Raw genomic sequence first — 20,029 nt, forward strand, 5'->3', positions numbered from 1 at the left:
AGGGGCTAATTCAGAGCCTCTCAGAGGCAGCAGGGTTTGGGGCAAGGAGGAAAATGGGGGAACTTTAAAAGAGGGCTGAAACAGCTTAGTCTGAGTTGGGGCCAACACTGAGTGCTTCTTCCAGACCATCTCCCAAGTCTTTCCTGCTGCTGAGCCCTGGTTTATCCTGAAGAACAACAGCAACAAGGGTTATTGTTTGTCGAGCATTGACTGTGTTCTGGGTTAGTACAACCTGATTATTTAAATGCACGGCTCATGTATTTCTCATGACAACTCTATTTTTCCTCATTTTACATGTGAGGAAACTGAAGTTTAGAGAAAAGGTCAGCCACATATCTGAGTTCACATGGCCCAAAGTGGCAGAGTTGGGATTCAAAGCCAGATCTGTCTGAACCCAGAGTTACCTTACAGCCACAAGTCCTGGGGCTCCCACTCAGCTCCCAGAATGCCCTCTTTCCCTTCCTACAAAGCCTGCTGGGAGGAGCTATCTTTCAGCCAATTCAGCTCCCTGAGGTGACATTTTGAAGTGCCTAATCCTGTCCCTGGAATAAGTGTTTACTTCTTTAAGCTACACTCTTCCCCAAATCTGCCTAGGTGGCTTACAAAGATGCACAGAGGACACCAGGCACATAGTAAGTGCTCAGAAAAGGTTGGTTTGGTCTGGGTCTGCTCCAGGGTGAGGTTGGTGGGTGAGATCATTTGGAGAAGCAACCAGTCTGCAGAAGGCAGGAGCAGACCTGCATTGGGGAGAAACGGGACTTCAGTCCCTTGGGCCCTCTCACTTGCTGTACCCAATTCCTGGGTGCTATCAGGTGTGGCTGCAGCCAAGAATCCTGCTCTCCCACCTGCTAGATAGAAGGGGTGGCCAGGAGCCCCATGGATTCTATGCCATGGATGAATCTTGGTATAATAAAATTGGGTTCAAGGCTCCTCATTTGCTAACAGCTATTTGACAAAATTGTAATTTACCTGTGCTTGTAAAATGTTAATAAAATGTTGATCTATGAATGCCCTGTTTTTATAAGCTCAGTCCAATCATGAAAGTAGGAGCATCTAGGGTGGAATGAGGAATGTTTTCTAAAGGGGAGAATTATAAGTACTTGGAAAAACTTTCCTGAAGAAAGTTCTCTCGTGTATGTACAGCCTGACCTATTGTTCTGAATGTTTCCCCTCAATATGCATTCATCAGGGATATTTTTTCTTTTGTCTTTAGTGGAAAAGGCTACTATCCGACCAGCTAAAAGCATGGACTCATTGTGCTCAGTGCCTGTGGAAGGTGAGATCTCACAACTACCTTTGGAACTGGGGATTACTACTGGGAGACAGGAGCTCCCACACCAGACTTGCCTTCATGAGCTACCTGCCTGCTCATCTCATCGCAATCATGCACATCCCCTAGTCCCAAATCTGCCCTGAACCCTGAACCCAAGGGGTTCACACAGCCACTGCATTAATCCCTGCCATTACACTACAGGTCTTGGCCTAAAGGGCCATCCTGTTCCTCCAGCCTTCCTCTAACCATAGCTGGAGATGGCAGCCATTTTACACTCAAATCTCAACCAGGTAGAAGGGCAACTCCTGAGAATCAAAACAGATGGTCTTCCCCCTTGGGCATAAAGAAGAGACGAAAACTGGTTTTTACCTCATGGTTTAGTTCCTATGTACTTATGTGTCTTGAATTTATGTGCTCCCATAGGCTGTCAGGTTATGATTTTGAGTTGGTAGATTCATTCATTCACTTATCAGTAAACAGTGATGGGCACCAGCCTGGCACGTAGCTGGTCATCCTTTGGTGGAGTAGATGTGTGGAGGGTTGCATGCAAGGTGACACCCCACCAAAGTGGCATCTCACCACATTGGTCTTAAGGGGCTGACCTCCCTGCACCTCTCGCTCCTGTTTTGTTTTTTTTTCTTAAGCAGCCAACAACCCCTGCTACAAGTTGCGAGGCACAGGGCTCCCCCGTTTATCCCATGACTTTCCAATTCCTTTAATACAAAACATTTTGCTCTTTGATAAATGAGGCAGCCTGAAACAATGCAGAAAGTCTTTAGAACAACCTTTTAAAAATAACTGTAAACGTGTAAAATAGTGAACTTTTTTTTTATGTTTATTTTTGAGAGAGATAGAGGACAAGCAGGGGAAGAGCAGAGAGAGGGGGGGGGGAGACACAGAATCTGAAGCAGTCCCCAGGCTCTGAGCTGTCAGCACAGAGCCCAGAGTGGGGCTTGAACCCACAAACTGGGAGATTATGACCTGATCCAAAGTCAGATGCTTAACCGACTGAGCCACCCAGGCGCCCCGACAGTGAACTCTTTTTAAGCTGACGCGATTCTTTTAGCATTGTCTCACCTTTCTAGTCATCCGTTTGCTTTGGTTTGGAAAACTTTTGAGGCAGTTCTTGCCCTGCGCCACAGAATTTAATATTTCAAAATGTAGGTCCTCATTTGGATGAGCATTGGGCAGGTATCTGCCCCTCTGAGTCTCGCTTTCCTCATGTGTTAAAGGAGGTCATTACACTTCCCCTACAGAACATTCAAACCTCACGTTACATAAGATGTCCAGCACAGCCCTTAGCCTGCTGGGAATCATTTTCCCGATCCCAGACAACTCACTTGTTATCTTGCGGTTTATTTCCCATACAGATTTTTCTTTTCTTTACTTTCACTTTTAAGTCGGTTGGGAACTTGCTCCTCACAACTGGGCTTTCTAACTTTTCATTAATTTACATTTCTAGTTTCTCATCCCCTGAATCAGCAGGAGGAAGCCTGGGAAAAGGGAGAAAGGTCTAGCTGAGAACAACAGCATTTGTCTCCTTGCTGGGAAATCAAACCCCTGTTTGGGTCCATCTGCCAGAGGAGGCTTAAAACAATACGTTTTCGAGTTTTAAAATAAAACAAAATTCTGTTAGTTTGCCCTTTTTGTCTTCTCCTTTTGAGAAAACATCATTCTGCCATCTCCCATCTGTCTTTTTTCTTTTTCAAGATCTACATTTACTGTTTGGTGGATGACTGTTCTGTTTAGCAACCTTAGCAGTGGCCGTCTTGGAGAAACTGCTCTACCTGCAAAGTTTAAAACAGATGCATCTGATGACAGCAAACGTCCTGTCAGGGCATCATGCCAACATCCTGTGCACATGAGAGGAAGCTTACTCTCTTGTCAACCAAATGTATCCACCTGTCTTTATTAGGAGGGCTAGGCCCTTACTAGAACACGATGCCTTTCCAATATTCAGGTGTTGTATACCTTCCCTTACTGGAAGGCTGTGTAGTCGTATGTCTGCCCCAGCTGCTGACCATGTGTCTGTTTGCTTTTTCACCAGGGAAAGAAACCAAAGGAAATTTTAATCGAACAGTCACCACTGGTGGATTTTTCATTCCAGCGGCAAAATTGCATTCGACCAGCCCTGGCAGCTCCTGTGACCTCAGCAAGCAGGAGGGCGAGTGGGGCCAGGAGGGGATGCCGGCAGGGGCAGAGGGGGGCTTTGACGTGAGCAGTGACCAAAGCCAACTCGAGAGTGCTCAGGCCCGGCCCCCACCTGAGCAGCTGAAGGTGTTCCGGCCCATCGAGGATCCCGAGAGCGAGCAAACAGCCCCGAAGATGCTGGGTATGTTCTACACATCAAACGACAACCCCAGCAAATCTGTCTTCACCAGCAGTCTCTTCCAGATGGAGCCCTCACCCCGTCACCAGCGCAAGGCCCTGAACATCTCTGAGCCCTTCGCCGTGTCCGTGCCGCTCCGTGTGTCGGCTGTCATCAGCACTAACAGCACCCCGTGCAGAACACCCCCAAAAGAGCTCCAGTCACTTTCCAGCCTGGAAGAGTTTTCTTTCCAGGGCTCAGAGAGTGGAGGTTGGCCTGATGACGACAAGCCACTGGGCGCTGAGACTTCTACAGGTAAAGCAGGGGAGAAAGGGTTTCTTTTCATTGCAAGAGGTAAAAAGCTAGTCTTAATCTTGCTTGAACAGAGTTTGCAAGACAATATGGTGAAGTGGTTAAGACCATGGGCTGTGGAGCCAGATTGCCCAAGTGCAAGTCCAGTCTCAGCCATTTCACTGTATGGTCTTTAGCAGCTCAGCTGTATGCCTCAACTTCTTGATCTGTAAAAAGGGAATGATGTTCATAATCCTATCTTCTTCATACATTTGCTATGAATATTAAGTTAGTTAATACATGTAAGGCTGTCAGAACAGTGTCTAATACATAGTAAATACTCAGTAAATAATGCCTATTATTTTATTCACTCACATAGTGAGAAGGTAGGGGGAGAAGCTCAAAGAATGGAATTCTAGCTCAAAAGCTAGAATTAGGGATTCAATTCTTCTCATCCCTCATTTCTACCTCATATCTGCAGAGAACATGGTTAGCAATCCTAGCGATGAGAAAGAACATCTTGCTCCCAATTTCCATATGTCAAATGTGGGGAAGACTCTGATTGGTCCTGCTTGGGTCACATGCTCAACCGTGGACCAGTTATGGTTGCCAATCAATTAGGGTCCTATAATTGGCTAAGGGTGAGTCTCTGAACCATATTTGGAGTTAGGAAGGGGTTCTATGATGAACAGCCAACTGTGAGCCACATAAAATGGAAGTAGGGAGAACCTCAAAGGAGAGGATGACTGACAGACAAACCAACCAATGCTCCTTGTGGATTAAGAATGTTTTTATTATTGAGGTGCCTGGATAGCTCAGTAGGTTGATTGTCCAACTCTTGATTTCAGCTCGGGTTATGATCCCAGGGTCATGGGATTGAGCCCCACATCAGGCTCTCCCCCTCTCTCTGCCCCTTCCCCACTTGCTCTCTCTCTCTCTCTCTCTCTCTCAAAATAAATAAACATCTTTAAAAAGAATATTTTCATTACTAATATTAGCTAACCTTTTTTGAACAACTGTTATGGTATCAGGCACTGTCCTAAGTGTTCTACATGCATTATCTTCATTCTCCTCACAACAACTCTGTGAGGTAGAGGTAGTTACTATTATCCCCATTTGCTTAGAGAGGAATCAGTTAACTTGCCAAATGAGCCATAGCACGGAAACGGAAAAACCAGGATTTTAATCCAGGTTTTAAAACACTCCACCATGCTCCTTCACATGTTTATAATGGACTGTGGAGTTACAAAAATTGTTAAAACATGTTCCCTTGACCCAGCAGGCTCACGAACTAGGGAGAGAAATTAAACTGTACCGAAATGCCGCACAGGTCAGCCTGTAGAAGTAGCAGGAGACCCTCCTTGGGCTTTTTGAATGAGGGAGGGCTTAGGTCCCTGAAACGTAATGAAAGATGTATTCAGGAAGGATTTCAAGGGCATCAGGAAGAGGCAGTCCACTCAGGAGAATTCCAGGAAGGCTTCCCAGAAGAGGTGACATTTGGGCTGGGCCTTCTAACCTAGGCTTTCTAACCTTAGGCTTTCTCCACCCAGAAAAGATGAGGAGGATATTCTGGGCTGAGAGGCAGCTGAATATTGTGGGAAGTGTGTAGGTTTTGGACTTCAACTGGGCCAATTCGCATCCTAGCTTCAGCACTTTTTGGCAGTGTGACAGTGGACAATGGTTGATATCTCTGAGCCAGGGGTGATTGGTATCTCAAGGGCTGGGGTGAAGTGTCAATGGAAGAATGTTCATAAAATGCTTATTCACAGTCTGGCTCACAGAAGATCTTCAGTAAATTCGTCCTTTTCTCCTCCCATTCCCTTCAGGACATGGGGCACGAGATGAGCGGAAGCTCAGGTGCATCAAGTGATGCCTTGTTTGGGGAATGCTCCGGGTGGTGGGTTGGTGTGGATGGAGCAGGGTGAGGGTTAGAAGAGGAAGTGAAGCCTTTGAAGAGAAAGTGTTTCCAAAGGCTTTTGTGTGATTGGTTACTGTCCTGGGTATTTAGTCTTTATCCTGCACTGTGAAAACAGCCTTATACAATGAGATAGGACCTTCTTCATGCAAGTAGCAGAGGTCAAACTTGGGGTCTGCCTCCCTCTCCACTCCCTCTGGTCTGTTTAAGACCAGGGCTTAGGGGCGCCTGGGTGGCTCAGTCAGTTAAGCGTCCGACTTCGGCTCAGGTCGTGATCTCGCAGTGCGTGGGTTCGAGCCCCGCGTCGGGCTCTGTGCTGACTGCTCAGAGCCTGGAGCCTGTTTCGGATTCTGTGTCTCCCTCTCTCTCTGACCCTCCCCCATTCATGCTCTGTCTCTCTCTGTCTCAAAGATAAATAAACGTTAAAAAAAAAAATTAAAAAAAAAAAAAAAAAAAAGACCAGGGCTTAACCATTTCATTTTAGATATATCCAGATTGATGTGCGGAAAACCCCTGGGAAGGGTCACACAGGAAGCTGTCAATCATAATCATAATACATCTTTGTAGCTTTGTGTAAATAATAGATTTCTATGCCCCGGGCAACTGCTTGACTTGTCAGGATCCGAATTTATTTATCTGTGAAGTGAAAGCTTAGATTAGAACAGGGTTTCTCAACCTTGGCATTGTTGACATTGTGGGCTGGGCAATTCTTTGTTGGGGGTGGGGCTGTTTCATGCTTTGTAGGATACTTAGTATCCTTGGCTTCTACTCACGAGATGCCAGTAGCCACCTCCTCCCCACCTACTTGTGGCAACCAGAACTGTCCACAGACACTGCCAAATGTCTCCTGGGGAGGGGAAGAGCAAATGGTTCCTGGTTGTGAGCCCCTGGACTAGATGATCTCCAAAGCCCCTCCCATCTCTGACAGTCTGTGACTTTGGGAACTGAAGGCAGGACATGGCTAGAAGGAAAGGGTAAAAAATGTGAGGGGCAGCAGGCTGGGAGAATTTTCTCCATACTTGGGAAGGAGGACTAGCCCAGGACGGTGACTGTGCTGGGAACAGCCTCTTTTCAAATGAAGTCTTCAACAGGTAACTCTCATCCTCATTGCAGCTTCTGTACCTAAGAAGGCGGCTCTCGAGGATGCCAAGCCAGGACCGGAAGCAGTGAGGACAGAGGAATGCAGCAAAGGCCTCTCCCTGGAGCCAGGCTCCCAACTGGAGGAAAAGAAGGCTCCAGAAATCTCCCTGGGTTCTCAACATCCAAGTGAATTAGAGAAGAGGCTAGATCCAGAGAAGGTGGTGGAGGAGGGTCGTGAGGCTGACCAGGGGAAGCCCAGCACTCTGCAGGAGAGCCCCCGGGCCAGAGCCGAAGCCGTGTTTCTCCACGAGATGGTAAGGTCGACTCACTGCCTGATCCGGCCAGTAAGAGTCCTCTTTATCCCAAGGGTTCTCGGACTAGCTGAAAGCAGTTTGTTTTTATTTTTTTAGAACCAGTTTCTGCCAAAGGGACTTTAGGAGACAGTCTTCTAATCAGGTCTGGGAGTGTTTTTCAGTGGATTTTTCAGAAGGCCTGTGATGATGGGAAGGAACCATCCAGCTCGGATTCCCTAGGACAGGCTCAACTCTAAATATTTCTGATCTGAGGTCACCGTAAACCAGTGACACGTCCTTGGAATATAATGACATTTGATCCCAGAAGCAGCACAAAATCAGTCCCAAATATGATGACCATTATGGGGTCCAGCTTTCCTTCCAGACATCCTGGATGGACGGTTGCCTGTGCACGTTTGTAAAGTCTTCTGAAAGATTTCCAGGATTCGCTCCTTTCCCCCATGGCTTCTGGAGAAGTTAGAACATGATGCCAGGGCTTATTACACCTCATGTACTTTTTAGAGGTGAAATTTTTCCAAGGTTTTATGGGATGTCCTTTTATAAAATGAAGGTGTGAGGAGGTTTTCCAGGGCATCCAGGGAGGAGTCCTGCACGTAGGAGGCAGCTCTGTGACCTGGACGTGTATGTCAAAGGAGAAAGGAAGTTCTTTGCCTTTTAACTTGTTTCCGGGGATTTGGTTTCCAGGACATGCACAAAAGGACGATGTGCTGGGAGTTAGGACAGTGCAGGAGTGCTATAGTGGCCTCAAGAGGGCTGAGAAAAGGTTCCTGATGGATGTGTTTGCCACTGTAGAAGGAGAAGGATATGGACATTCTTACAGGGATTGAATTCTGGGAATAGCACTGCTTTCAGAAGCAGATAAAATTAGTTCTGGAAGGGGAACCAGGCTGGATTCAGGGGAACAGGTAAAGGCATCAGTCCATTCCTCAGTTTAAAAATGTATTTAAGGGGCGCCTGGGCGGCTTAATCGGTTAAGTGTCCAACTTCAGCTCAGGTCATGATCTCTTGGCTTAGCTCGTGAGTTCGAGACCCACATCGTGCTCTCCACTGTCAGCGCAGACCCTTTTGGATCCTCAGTCTCCCTCTCTCTCTGCCCCTCCCCCACTAGCTTGTGTGTGTTCGCTCCCCTCTCTCTCCCTCTCTCTCTCAAAAATAAACATTAAAGAAAAACAATAATAGGGGTGCCTGGGTGGCTCAGTCGGTTAAGCCGACTGCTCTGGTCATGATCTCAAGGTTGTGAGTTTGAGCCCCGTGTCTGGCTCTTGGTTAACAGCATGGAGCCTGGAGCCTGCTTCAGATTCTGTGTCTCCCTCTCTCTCTGCCCCTCTGCTCACACTCTGTCTCTCTCTCTCAAAAATAAATAAACGTGAAAACAAATTTTAAACAAACCAATAAATAAATAAAGTATATGTAAACACCTACTTTGGGCCAGGCACTCCTCTGAGCATGGAGATGACTGCAGTGTGCAAGACAGTCGCAGTCCCTGCCTTCTTCGAGCTGACAGCTTAGTGGGTGAAACATCATTAAACGCATGCTTTCTAGGATGATGTGGAATTACAGCATGCTGTGAGAGTGTATAACAGGAGACCTAACCTAGTCAGAGGGAGGAGGGGAGTCACAATGGTCAGGGAAGACTTCTCTGAAAAATAGACATTTAGACTGAGAACTTAGCTAGACTAAAGGGGCAGGGGACAGAATAGTAAGGGAGAGATTTCTAGGCAGAAAGAGTAAGATGTGCCATGAATCTCAGGTGGGAAAGAGCATGAAACATTCAAGAAACAGGAACAAGACCAGAGAACAGGAATTTGGGCCAGAGAAAGAGGCCCAGAGGGAAGCAGGGGCCAGTCAGACAGGGCTGCTTGGAAGGGATTTGGAGATTAAGGAGCAGTGGGAAATCTGATCTGTGCAGAATTTTATACTTTAAAGGTCCCTCTATTTTGTGAGGAGAATGGCATGGATGAGGCCTGATAGGAGGCAGGGATGCCAGTGAGAAGGCTAGTATGTGACAGACCAGGTGAGAAAAGATGGGGGCTTAGACAAGGTTGGGGGCAACAGAGATAGAAATGGAAGGCTTCAAGAGTTATTTAGAAGCTAGAGTGGCACTCACTTCAGCAGCAAACATACTAAAATTGGAGTGGTACAGAGACGATTAGCATGGTCTCTGTGAAGGATGATATGCAAGTTCATGAAGCTTCCATATTGGGGGGGGGGGGGGTTCCTGGCTGGCTCAGTCAGTAAGGCCTGCAACTCTTAATCTCAGTGTCATGAGTTCATGCTCCGCATTGGGCATGGAGCCTACTTAAAATAAACTAGAATAAAATAAAGTACAATAAAATAAAATAGCAACGTCTAAAATAATATTTTTATTTTAATAATTTTAACTATCACACAATTTTAATAATTTTAATTATCACATAAAGAAAGACGCTAAAATGAACAGGACTTGGTGAGGGATTGGGTAAGAGTGAGGAAGAAGGAAGAATCAAGACACCTCATAGATTTCTGATCTGAGCAGAAAGATGCACCATGGTCCACTTACTGAGATGGTAGAGAGGGGTGGAGGGGAGTTTCCATGCTCATTTATTTATCTAAATTTATTGATTTCTTAGTAAGAGATCAATAAATGGAGGTGCTGAGAAGAGTAAAGAGAGGCTGCCCCTGCCCTGAAGGTGAAATAGAAATAGATACAAATGAATGCAATACAGTAGAATCAGATCCTAAAAATATCCCTGCCTTTTGACCAAGTAATCCTATTTCTGGAGAATTCTCTGAAGGAAATAACTCAAATAGAAATAACTCAAAAGAAAACCTCTTATTGAGCAACTACTCACAGTATACCAGACTCTGGCCTTGAGGAATCAAAGACGAATGGACACAATTCTTGACCTCCAAGAGCTCATAGTCCATTCATTGGGAAAGATAAGATAAGCATCAAATTAATTGTAACATGAAACACATGATCAGAGCCGGATGAGAAGTGATGTCAGGTTGGCATGAGGTCAGGTTTCTCATAAAGGCCTGAACCCCCACAGGATGGATATGCCTTCTAGAACTGCTTCTCCCTGGGACAGAATTAGACCTTGAGAGAAGAACTGAAGGCCACTGAAATTTGTTTCCCAGGCCCCACCAGGCCTCCCTTCATCCCTTTCCTGTCTACAGTTTGGGGCTTTGTGTAGGGTAAGGGAGGAGTCAGACAAAGGGAAACTAGACTTGAGGGGAGACAAGGGCAGCAAACAAGATGGAGGAGAAGGCACCCCTTCAGATCAACAGTGGTTATCTGTGGGTAGTAGGAATATAAGATTCTGCTGTTTTTGTATTCTCCTTTATTTTAATATGTGTTAAAAAATTTTTTTCCATGTGAAATACATATTTCTTTGGTAATAAAATAAAATCTGTATTTATTTATTTGGAAAGCAGATGTCAGGGCAAGACTTAACATTTACATTCCACTGGGAGAATCTGTTTCTTGTGTGCCATCTGGTAAACCTGAGGTTAAATGAGACCAGGGGTTGGTTTGTTTTATAAGTCAACAGTGCACAGGGATTAAGTGTTTCTGTTCTGGTGTAGACACAGCTGGATTTTAGTCCCAGGCTGCTGCTCTGTGATTTCGGTAAATTGTTTAATCTGTTTGAACATAGGTCTCCTCACCTCTACAATGGGAGTAGTTATAGTAGTGTTTACCTCTTAGAGTTGTTGGGACAATTAAACAAGAAAATGCAGTTAAAATGTGTTACCGCACATCATAAGCACTGAGTAAACATCCATGGTTATTAATGCAGTGTCCTTTACTTGCTGGGATAGTGCAGCCTGGCACCTCGCCAATCCCTTTACTCTCCCTGAGAAACAGTTGCAGTTGTCGGTGCCGAGAGTCCTTGGCTCTAAAATAATCCGTTTCTTGGTGTTTTTCAGGATGAAGATGATCTGGCCAACACCCTGATCTGGCCCGAGATTCAACAGGAGCTGAAAATCATTGAATCTGAGGAGGAGCTCTCACTGCCACCACCTGCTCCAAAGATCTGCCCAGTTCAGCCAATCCTGGAGTCCAGTCCAGGGCCTCTCGCTTCCCCAGAGCCTCCTGGGAGCTTGTCCTGTGGCCCAACTGCTGTCTCCACCCCTGTGGAGGAGCGGACTAGGGATCCAACCAATCAGAGCACACAGGGGACTTCCACGGCAGCCAATAGAGAAAAGCCAGAGACTATGAACAGCCTCCACCCATCTGAGCCAGAGAAGGGCCAGCGCCCAGATCCCACCAGCCTGGCTCCTCTGGAAATCGCACCGTTTGAGGCCGCTTCTCCACAAGCAAGGGTGGACCAGGGAGGCCCAGGGAATCTGTCTCCTCTGCTCCCGCCTGCTGCGCCCCCTCCAACTCCTCTGGAAGAGGCGCCTCGAGATCAGCTATCAAAGGGCAGCCCTGAGAGAGAAGACTCGTCTAGGAATTTGCAGACAAATCCATATATAGACCAGCTGAAGTCCAAAGGCAGCCCTGGGACCCCCAGACTTTGTCAGGGGGAGGAGGTCTCTCTAGGGGAAAGCGAACATCAAAACTCAGAGAATGCTGCCCCTGAGGGAAAAGGCTCTGGTCTTCGAAGCCCAACAAGAGAGGTTGAGATCTCCCCACAAGGAGAGGGGGATGTAGCCCATTCGGTGCAGGAGCCCTCAGACTGTGATGAAGACGAAACTGTGACAGACATTGCCCAGCATGGCCTGGAGATGGTGGAACCCTGGGAGGAGCCCCAGTGGGTAACGAGTCCCCTTCACTCTCCCACCCTGAAAGATGTGCAAAAGGCCCAGGTGCAGGGCGCCCAGGGCCACCGATTGGAGAAGAGGCTTCCCCACAGGCCCAGCCTTCGCCAGAGCCATTCTCTGGATAGCAAAACCACCTCTGTCAAGAGCCAGTGGACTCTTGAGACTCCCTCCTCCAGCAGCTGTGCTAACCTTGAGGCAGAGAGGAATTCCGACCCTCTGCAATCCCTGGCATCCAGGAGAGAGATTACTGAACGGGATGAGAAAACCCTAAGGTCCTTCAGAGAGTTCTCTGGCCCAAAAGGGACAGAGGCTGTTCCCAGCCAAAAGGGACCAAGTGGTTTGCAGCCCAAACCAGCAGAAATCAGTCCTGTCAGCCTGGCAGAGGGAAAGGAACTGGGGGCACACCAAGGGCACAACAACCCTCAGATTGAGCAAGGTAGTGTTCCTGGGCCAGACAATAGCAAGGAAAGTTCACCTAGTGTGCAGGACAGTACCTTGCCTGGAGAGCATCCCCCAAAGTTACAGCTGAGAGGCACTGACTGTGGACCCCCCAGAGGGAAACACAGGCCTTCTTCCCTCAATTTGGACTCTGCCATTCCCATCACTGACCTCTTCCGGTTTGAGAATGTGGCCTCATTTGGTTCACCTGGAATGCAGCTCTCTGATCCAGCAGACAGGAAAGTCACATGGATGTCATCATCTCACTGTAAAGTAGACCCATGGAGCATTTACTCCCAGGACCCTCAGGACTTGGACATTGTTGCTCAGGCCCTGACAGGCCGCCGTAACTCGGCTCCTGTGAGTGTGTCAGCTGTGAGAACCTCCTTCATGGTCAAAATGTGCCAGGCCAGGGCAGTCCCAGTCATCCCACCCAAGATTCAGTATACACAGATCCCACAGCCCCTGCCCTCTCAGAGCTCAGGCGACAGTGGGGCTCAGCCTCTGGAAAGGGGCCAAGAGGAACCCAGCTCAACTGGTGAGACCAATCAGAAATCTGCCAAAGATGATTCTGTCTCTTCCTCAGAAAGCCCAAAAGAAGAGAAATCAAAGCAAGATACAGGAACCACTGCATCCTTGCCAATGGATACCACTACATCCCACATGTGTGAGGGACCCATCCTTCCTCCAGAACCAGTCTTGGCTAACCTGCTCTCCACCCAGGATGCAACAGTGCAATGCAGAAAACGCACATCAGAGACAGAGCCATCTGGAGACAACCTTCTTTCTTCAAAAATAGAGCGACCATCAGGGGGTTCTAAGCCTTTCCACAGGTCAAGACCGGGAAGACCTCAGAGCCTAATCTTATTCAGTCCCCCTTTCCCCATTATGGACCACCCTCCCCCTTCATCCACAGTGACAGATTCCAAGGTTCTTCTGTCCCCCATCAGAAGTCCCACCCAGACAGTTTCCCCTGGCCTTCTTTGTGGGGATTTGGCAGAAAACACGTGGGTCACACCAGAAGGGGTTACACTTAGGAATAAAATGACCATCCCTAAGAATGGCCAAAGACTAGAGACCTCAACCAGCTGTTTTTACCAGCCCCAGCGGAGATCAGTGATTCTGGATGGAAGAAATGGGAGGCAAATAGAATGACATCAGTTCACTGGTGTCTGAAAAAAATATCATGATTCATCATCTGGAAGTTATTACAGGGCCAACTTGCCATTATTCCAGGCGTAGGTTATCCAAATTTGGGCTTATTTTGGCCTCTTCTCTTTCTTCAGACTTTTGACCATTTATTAATTAGTTCGTTTGCCAGAAAAGAGGTCAAGGGAAGGACCAAGAGATGAAATTTAGATAAATCCATAACGGCAGGTAGGAAAAGATCAGGTAACAGAACAGGGTGAAATTCTTGCCTCCAATGAGATTTCGGTTTGTTTGTGAGTTGCATTTCTCCCACATTGTCATTATCTATTACCGTTGAGAGTTGGCTAAAATAACGTCTTTTGAAAGAAAGAGAAATCCTTTGCCTGTGTTGGAAAATGTTGCTGTTGAGGTTTGAAGGCCTCCTTTTTACATCATGCTCTTTAATGCTCTTTAAAGCATGTGTTCTTTTAGACCAGCTTTCTGATAAGCTTTGTAAAAGTGTACACTCCAGAATGGAAGAAGATTTGGAAGTGCAAACTAACACCTAAAGATCCAACTGGGTGAATTTCCCTGGAATCTCTGCAGACCTGTCCAAGATGGCTCCATATATCAGCGCTGAAAATCAGAATCTATACACAAGAGCAAATTCTGAGACTGGAAAAATCTAAGAAAACTTATTGGCTGTGGCTTTTGCTAACTTGGGACTCTACCATTATCCTGACCTCTGATTTACAAATCCAGTAGCTGGGCAAGGTGGGGGCTGAGCTGAGCTGAGGGTTACCTCAATGAAATGTGCTGAATCTTCACTTGAGTATGCAATAGTGAAGTGAAGTGATCTGTTTTCTTTCCAAATCAGAGTCCAAGAACAGGATATCATCATAGAGAAAAACCTCACACACGGGCAGAACCATACTCTAAACTTAATATGTTTAAGTTGGTTGGGCATTAGAGAAAACACCTCTAGTTCAGCTTCCCTCTCCCCCACACTAGGCTGGGAGTACAGGAAAGGATAAGTGGGGAACCCTGGCAGGGTGACCATCACTACCACTTGGTGAGAGCTGCCCTTCTGAATATGCATTTCATTTTAGCCCGTGGGTGCCTCCCCCTCTCCCTCTCCTTCCATTACTCAGAGCATATTTGAGTATCTTTCTCCTTTCCATAATCCGCCTCATCCATCACCCACCCCAGCACTCCAACTTGCCCTTCTTCTGTCTATATGCAGGCAGAAGCAATAAACCAATCTGATCTTATTTCAGTTTTTTAGAACTTCCAATGGTTCTTTCCTTTTTGATTGGTGAGAGGAAGGAGAACTAATATAACCTGCTGGCAGATTTTTGGTGCTTCCCCCAAAAAGGGCTTCACAGGAGCCCTTCTCAAGGCAAAAGCCATTAGAGTATCAGCAGTTTCAAACCTAAGACAACGATCTTATTTGAGAAACAAATTAAAATAGACCTGTTTCTAGCCCTATCCACGACTTCTCAGGGTCAAGTCTGGCTGAACTCTGTCCACAAGCTCAGTCATTGCAGAACTTTCTCTAGGGGCTAGCCAGTACCTCTGGGCAGGCCTCACAACCCATGCTGCTGCTGGGGTAGGTAGGGGCTGAATTAAAGTTACCTCGTCCAGTGAGAAATTGGAAGCTGATGCCCTGCAACAGATACATATTCCCCTCTCCTTTCTTCCCTGATAAACCTTACAGTTTTAAAATCTTGTCCTATACCTTTTAAGCCAGTGTCTGTAGTGGGGTAACTGGCAGGCCAGCTGATGAGTTCTACTTTCAGAGGGCGCTGAGGTGAGTGAGGAGGGGAGAGTTAATAGGCGTTTCGGGGTCTTGCATTCTCATTAGGTGAGCAATACACTGGACCAACAGCTGAGGAGATGTCAACCCATTAAAAAAACAAAGTCCTAGGGTATAGCATTTTTCCTCCTTGGCAAGCAAGGTGAAGAAATATAGTGGTGACAGATGAGAAAGGCCATGTTCAGGAGAGTTGAAAAGTACATTCCTGCCTTATCAGAAAATGTGGGCAGATAGGCTTTATCCCAATCGCAGTGCACTATGGTGTCTATGCTTTGATAAAGACCATGTTCCAGTTACAATGTGAGAGAGGAAGGGAACTGGACTTTGCCTCACCATCAGAACTCTGAGCCAAGTAATGAAATATTTAAACTGTTTTACGATTATTTTGAATTTTTGCTTGTAACACTTAGAGGATATATTTTTATTTGGGAATAGACTCAGAAGCCACTAAGTACATACTAATGAGTGGGTTCTGCTCGGGGCACCTAGGCACATTTCTTAAATGGCTGCCATGCTCCTTAGACAGACTCTGACACCTTTTGTCTGTAGCATCATCTTCAGGAGTTTGGATATGTGGATGCCACCATGAGACACAATGACAACTGTCTGGAGATATTCTGTATTCTCAGCTTCCCTAGCCAGTGAATCCAGAAGGCTGTGGAAGCTGACTCACCCTCTCAATCAGTGTCCCGCTGCGAAAATGTGGACTTCTTCTTCACTATAGCCCAGCCTGTCAGCTGTCACAAACGCATCCATAAACTTCCTGGGGACTAGGGCTAGCCTGGCGCTGAGGAAATTCCATTTCATGGCAGAGAACTCAGATTTTCCCCCCTGAAATTGTTCCCCCAAATGCCCTGAGATGACCTATTTGGTCATTCATTTGGGACTGAAAAATGACCCCCTTGAGAATGGCCGGCTGGAAATCAAATTGCCCACTTCCACCCAGGGGAGGGACAGAACAAGGGCTTGTGTTTTCAGGAGGATCTACAGGGTGCTCTGCAAAGGGCTGAAGAATCAAATTGGCAAAGGGCTCCCTCAAATCAATTACCAGTCCTCAAAATGGGGGTGGCTGGATTTAAATGTTGAAATGAAATGCATGCATCTCCTAATGTTTTCTTTCAGTGTTAGCAGTTGCTTGAGAGGATAATCTGTATTGATTGGCAAAATGGCCCTCTCAGGCCAGCTATTTTTTTTCTTTTCTTTTTTGCCAAAATGGACTAGATAGAGGGAAATTTGATTTTTATTCTTTGCTTTAGATGGAATGTGAAGAGACCTGACCAAGAACTCCATTAAGACAGCTTAATCTAAGCCATAAAATTCAAAATATTGACCAACTCAAAATGCGGGATTCTGGGGAATTTAAAAACGTAATAAACATCATCATCCTCAACAGTATTTATCAAGAGCTTAGTAATATTGCACTGGGTGCCTTAGAACTTAAATCCTTGAAGAGTCTACTGAAAAAGGGGAGAGGCATGGTAGCAAATGAAATAGTCCATAAACAAATAGGCACAAGATTTAGAACCATTAAGTTATCAAATGACAGCTGAAAGGGAAACATGTAGCAACTAGCATCCTTTAATAGGATTGTTAATAGTGTTCGAGTTACCTACTGACTTTAATCAAATTAAACACAATTGCAAATCCAGCAGAAGGTACTAGGGAGACAGGCGTTGAGAATTTTGCTTTGTTTAAAAAATGAGAGAGCGGTAATCAAGAACAAATAGTTCTGAAGTTGTGTGTAGTCTTAATTGGTTTGGTTGTGAAGGCCTGCTGGATCTCTGCTAATGAGCCAGGTAATAGCATGCCATGCTCCTGAGAGGGGGCTTTAGAGACTTCCATCACCACAAAATGTATTAACTCCTGTTGATGATGAAGTCATAGGTCCAAGATAAGCTGCTCCTTTCATGCCTAATGTTCAGCGCATGATCACATTTGACTAAAATTGGGTGGTTTATTTATCTACACAGGTCTTGAAGGGGCAGTGGGAAGCATAAGATTCATTTGTCTGGAATTGGAGTGGGAGAGGTTCGGGACAGGACCACATTCTACCACCGGCTTGTCCTATCTGATGACAAAATTAATCTTGGGGTTAAGTGTTGTCAGGAGTATGATTTTAGGCACTTCCGGCAGGAAGGTCAGCTCAAAATGTGGAATGACAAAGAACGTGTCCTCCTTTGTCATCACCTTCCAAGCATGGAGAGGCATAGGAGATAGAAAAAGGGTGATTGCCTGAGATCAGTGTCAGTCTAGATAGTATAAAACTGGGGGCCACCACAGACGAACTGGCACACAGATCATTTAGCAGCCTTGAGGTTCATGAGCAATGCAAAATCACTTCTCTGTGAGGTTGAAGGAGGATGTAGCTAAATATAAGAAACCCACGAAGTAGGTAGCTGTTTTACTGGATGGATCACAATGCTTTGCAATAACAATGCCATAGTAATTCCTGGCTTATTATAATTCTGCAAGATAAAGCACTTTTTCAAAGGCATCTGTTAGAAATCTACATGGATTCAGCTGTTTGTTGAGCTCGACAAGTGTTTCCAAAGATATAGTCAAATTGTTTCTATTGATTAAAAAAGTATAAATATTAAACCTATCCATAGAGACATTTAAGTGTAATTAAAACAGATGTTATGCTTTAAAAATGTATTCTAATAAATGATATAAAGGATAATGCTTATGATGGCACTGTGAACTAGAGAAAGACCTGGGCTCATCAAAATCAATAATAGGAAAAGTAGATTATATGCATCAGGCTCATTGTTCTGGTTCGATGTTGGCTTTCTTTCTTCAAGGTTTGGTTTCACAGCTGGAGTCCTGATGATTTGCTTGAGTAAATTTTTCTTGTTTTTGTTATTTTACCTCTTAATATTGTCAAATATTTGCAACTTCTCTCTCTTACTGTTGTAATCATACATGTTACCAAAGATACCCATTATAAATCAATGGATATTGTCATGAAAATTAAGAAGAAAAAAAGCTATTGCTTCTCAAAAGTCCACAGCTTACCAAGTTATGTGAATCCATCTGCACAGATGTGAACTCAATTTTTCTATTACTTGAATCAATTGGAGGGGACTGCTCTTTCATTTGAATGATTATGTTAATGGTGCTCTTAGGGAAAGAAGCAAAATCCTGGCATATATTATCACAAAAAAGGGGGAGAAAGGCACTCAATGGGTCTAAATCACAGGCCCTTAGGAAAAAAAAAAAATCACACAACTAAGGCTTACAATCTGGCAATGAAAAACACCACTGCCAAGAGGACAAAAATACTAGCCTTCTAAATAAAAATATTTAGAACTTCACACTACTCAGGTCTGCTCCTGTCATCCCTCATTACTACCCTAAATGCCTTTTCATCTTCCCTATTCCCAGATCCACGCTTCCTCTGTTTCTCTTTCCTGGATCCGTGCCCACTGCCCCCCAAATGGCAGCACACAGTTGCCCTCACTCTTAATCTTACCTCCAGCCTCTGGAGTCTTCTCTCATCACAGCCCTGGTATCTTCCCTCAATGTTGCCTCCACTTCCTGGATTTCAATAAAACTTGACTCTCCTCTGAGGACGCTCCTGTCCCTGAACAGTTAAGGCTACACATTTCTCCCTTGTTACACAAACTAGGTGTTCTCTAGTTTCCCACTTCTGATTTGCACCATTGCTCCTGCCCATCTTCTACAAAAATCTATTACCAAAATTCATGGAATCCAGCTATTTTAACTTTTATCATACTTTGTGGCTACAATGTAGTCAATGTCCCAGATCTCCCAGTCTTTGGCACCGAGCTCCCTCTTTCCACCATTGTTCTGGATGATTTCAGTGTTCCTGAGGAAAACCCGCCCCGCACTCTTGGCACAGTTGCTCACAGCTTTTACTTCTCTTTAGTTTGGGCCATTTGCCTCCAGGGTTTCACATTATGCTGTTTCACAACCCACAACTCTATGATCCTAAACTCTCATATTCCATTCTCAGAATTTCTCCTATCCTTGCTCCTTTATCCCTTCTACTTGCTCAAGATTACTAACGCCTGGCTTACGCCTACTCTGAGAGACAGTACTCCCAACCAGACTTCATTCTTCCTTCCCTAGCCTTTCCAGACCTCAAGGAATAGCATCTCAACTACTCCCACCAGCACTACTAACTCCCTTGACCACTAGTACTTCAGCCATACCTGCTTTGCAAACCTCCAAACTAGGACCAGGACTCTTACCACCCATCTTCTCCACTCTTTACTTATTGTTGAATTAGACCAGAGAAAAATTTAAAACCGTGGCAGGAGAGCCTTTGAAAATTTATGGTTTACCACCTCATCAGTACCCTCATTCCAGAAACTCACAAAAGATATTTCACTATTCTAAGCCCCCTCCTAGGTTGATCCACCCCCCACCCCCCCAATTTGCCCCTTACTTCACAAGTTTATGCTGTCAGATGTTTCTTCAATACCCCTGCCCCCCACCAGCACCTTCTCATCCATATATGTATGTACCTGAACTTCCTTCTAGCTCACAGGAATTGCTATTCCTCTTCCCAAGGGCTCCCAAGAACACCTTCTAATTCACAACTTCTTCATTCCAATTCACTGCTCTGGACCAACTGCAACCTGACCTCCACCCCCATTGCTCCATTAAAATTTCTCTTGGCTAAAGTCACCAATGATCCAATAATCACATCAACAGTCAATTCTGTCTCTTGACTTCCTTCTTCTCTCATATTTGA

General features: G+C 45.6%; 1 protein-coding gene and 1 pseudogene across 1 annotated transcript in view; both read left to right on the forward strand.

Moving 5' to 3' along the window:
* ARHGAP31 (Rho GTPase activating protein 31) overlaps positions 1–18,314 on the forward strand; it is a 113,828-nt gene extending 95,514 nt beyond the window's left edge. The window contains exons 9-12 of the mRNA XM_027060917.2: positions 1,214–1,276; positions 3,321–3,896; positions 6,901–7,181; positions 11,091–18,314. Of these exons, the coding sequence (XP_026916718.1) occupies positions 1,214–1,276; positions 3,321–3,896; positions 6,901–7,181; positions 11,091–13,520 (3,350 nt within the window). The 3' untranslated portion in view covers positions 13,521–18,314. The remainder of the gene's footprint in view (positions 1–1,213; positions 1,277–3,320; positions 3,897–6,900; positions 7,182–11,090) is intronic.
* LOC113600016 (uncharacterized) lies at positions 9,285–9,382 on the forward strand (annotated as a pseudogene).
* Positions 18,315–20,029: the final 1,715 nt, after the last annotated feature.

Source organism: Acinonyx jubatus, chromosome C2, assembly GCF_027475565.1.
Source record: "Acinonyx jubatus isolate Ajub_Pintada_27869175 chromosome C2, VMU_Ajub_asm_v1.0, whole genome shotgun sequence".
NCBI classification, from domain to species: Eukaryota; Metazoa; Chordata; class Mammalia; order Carnivora; family Felidae; genus Acinonyx; species Acinonyx jubatus.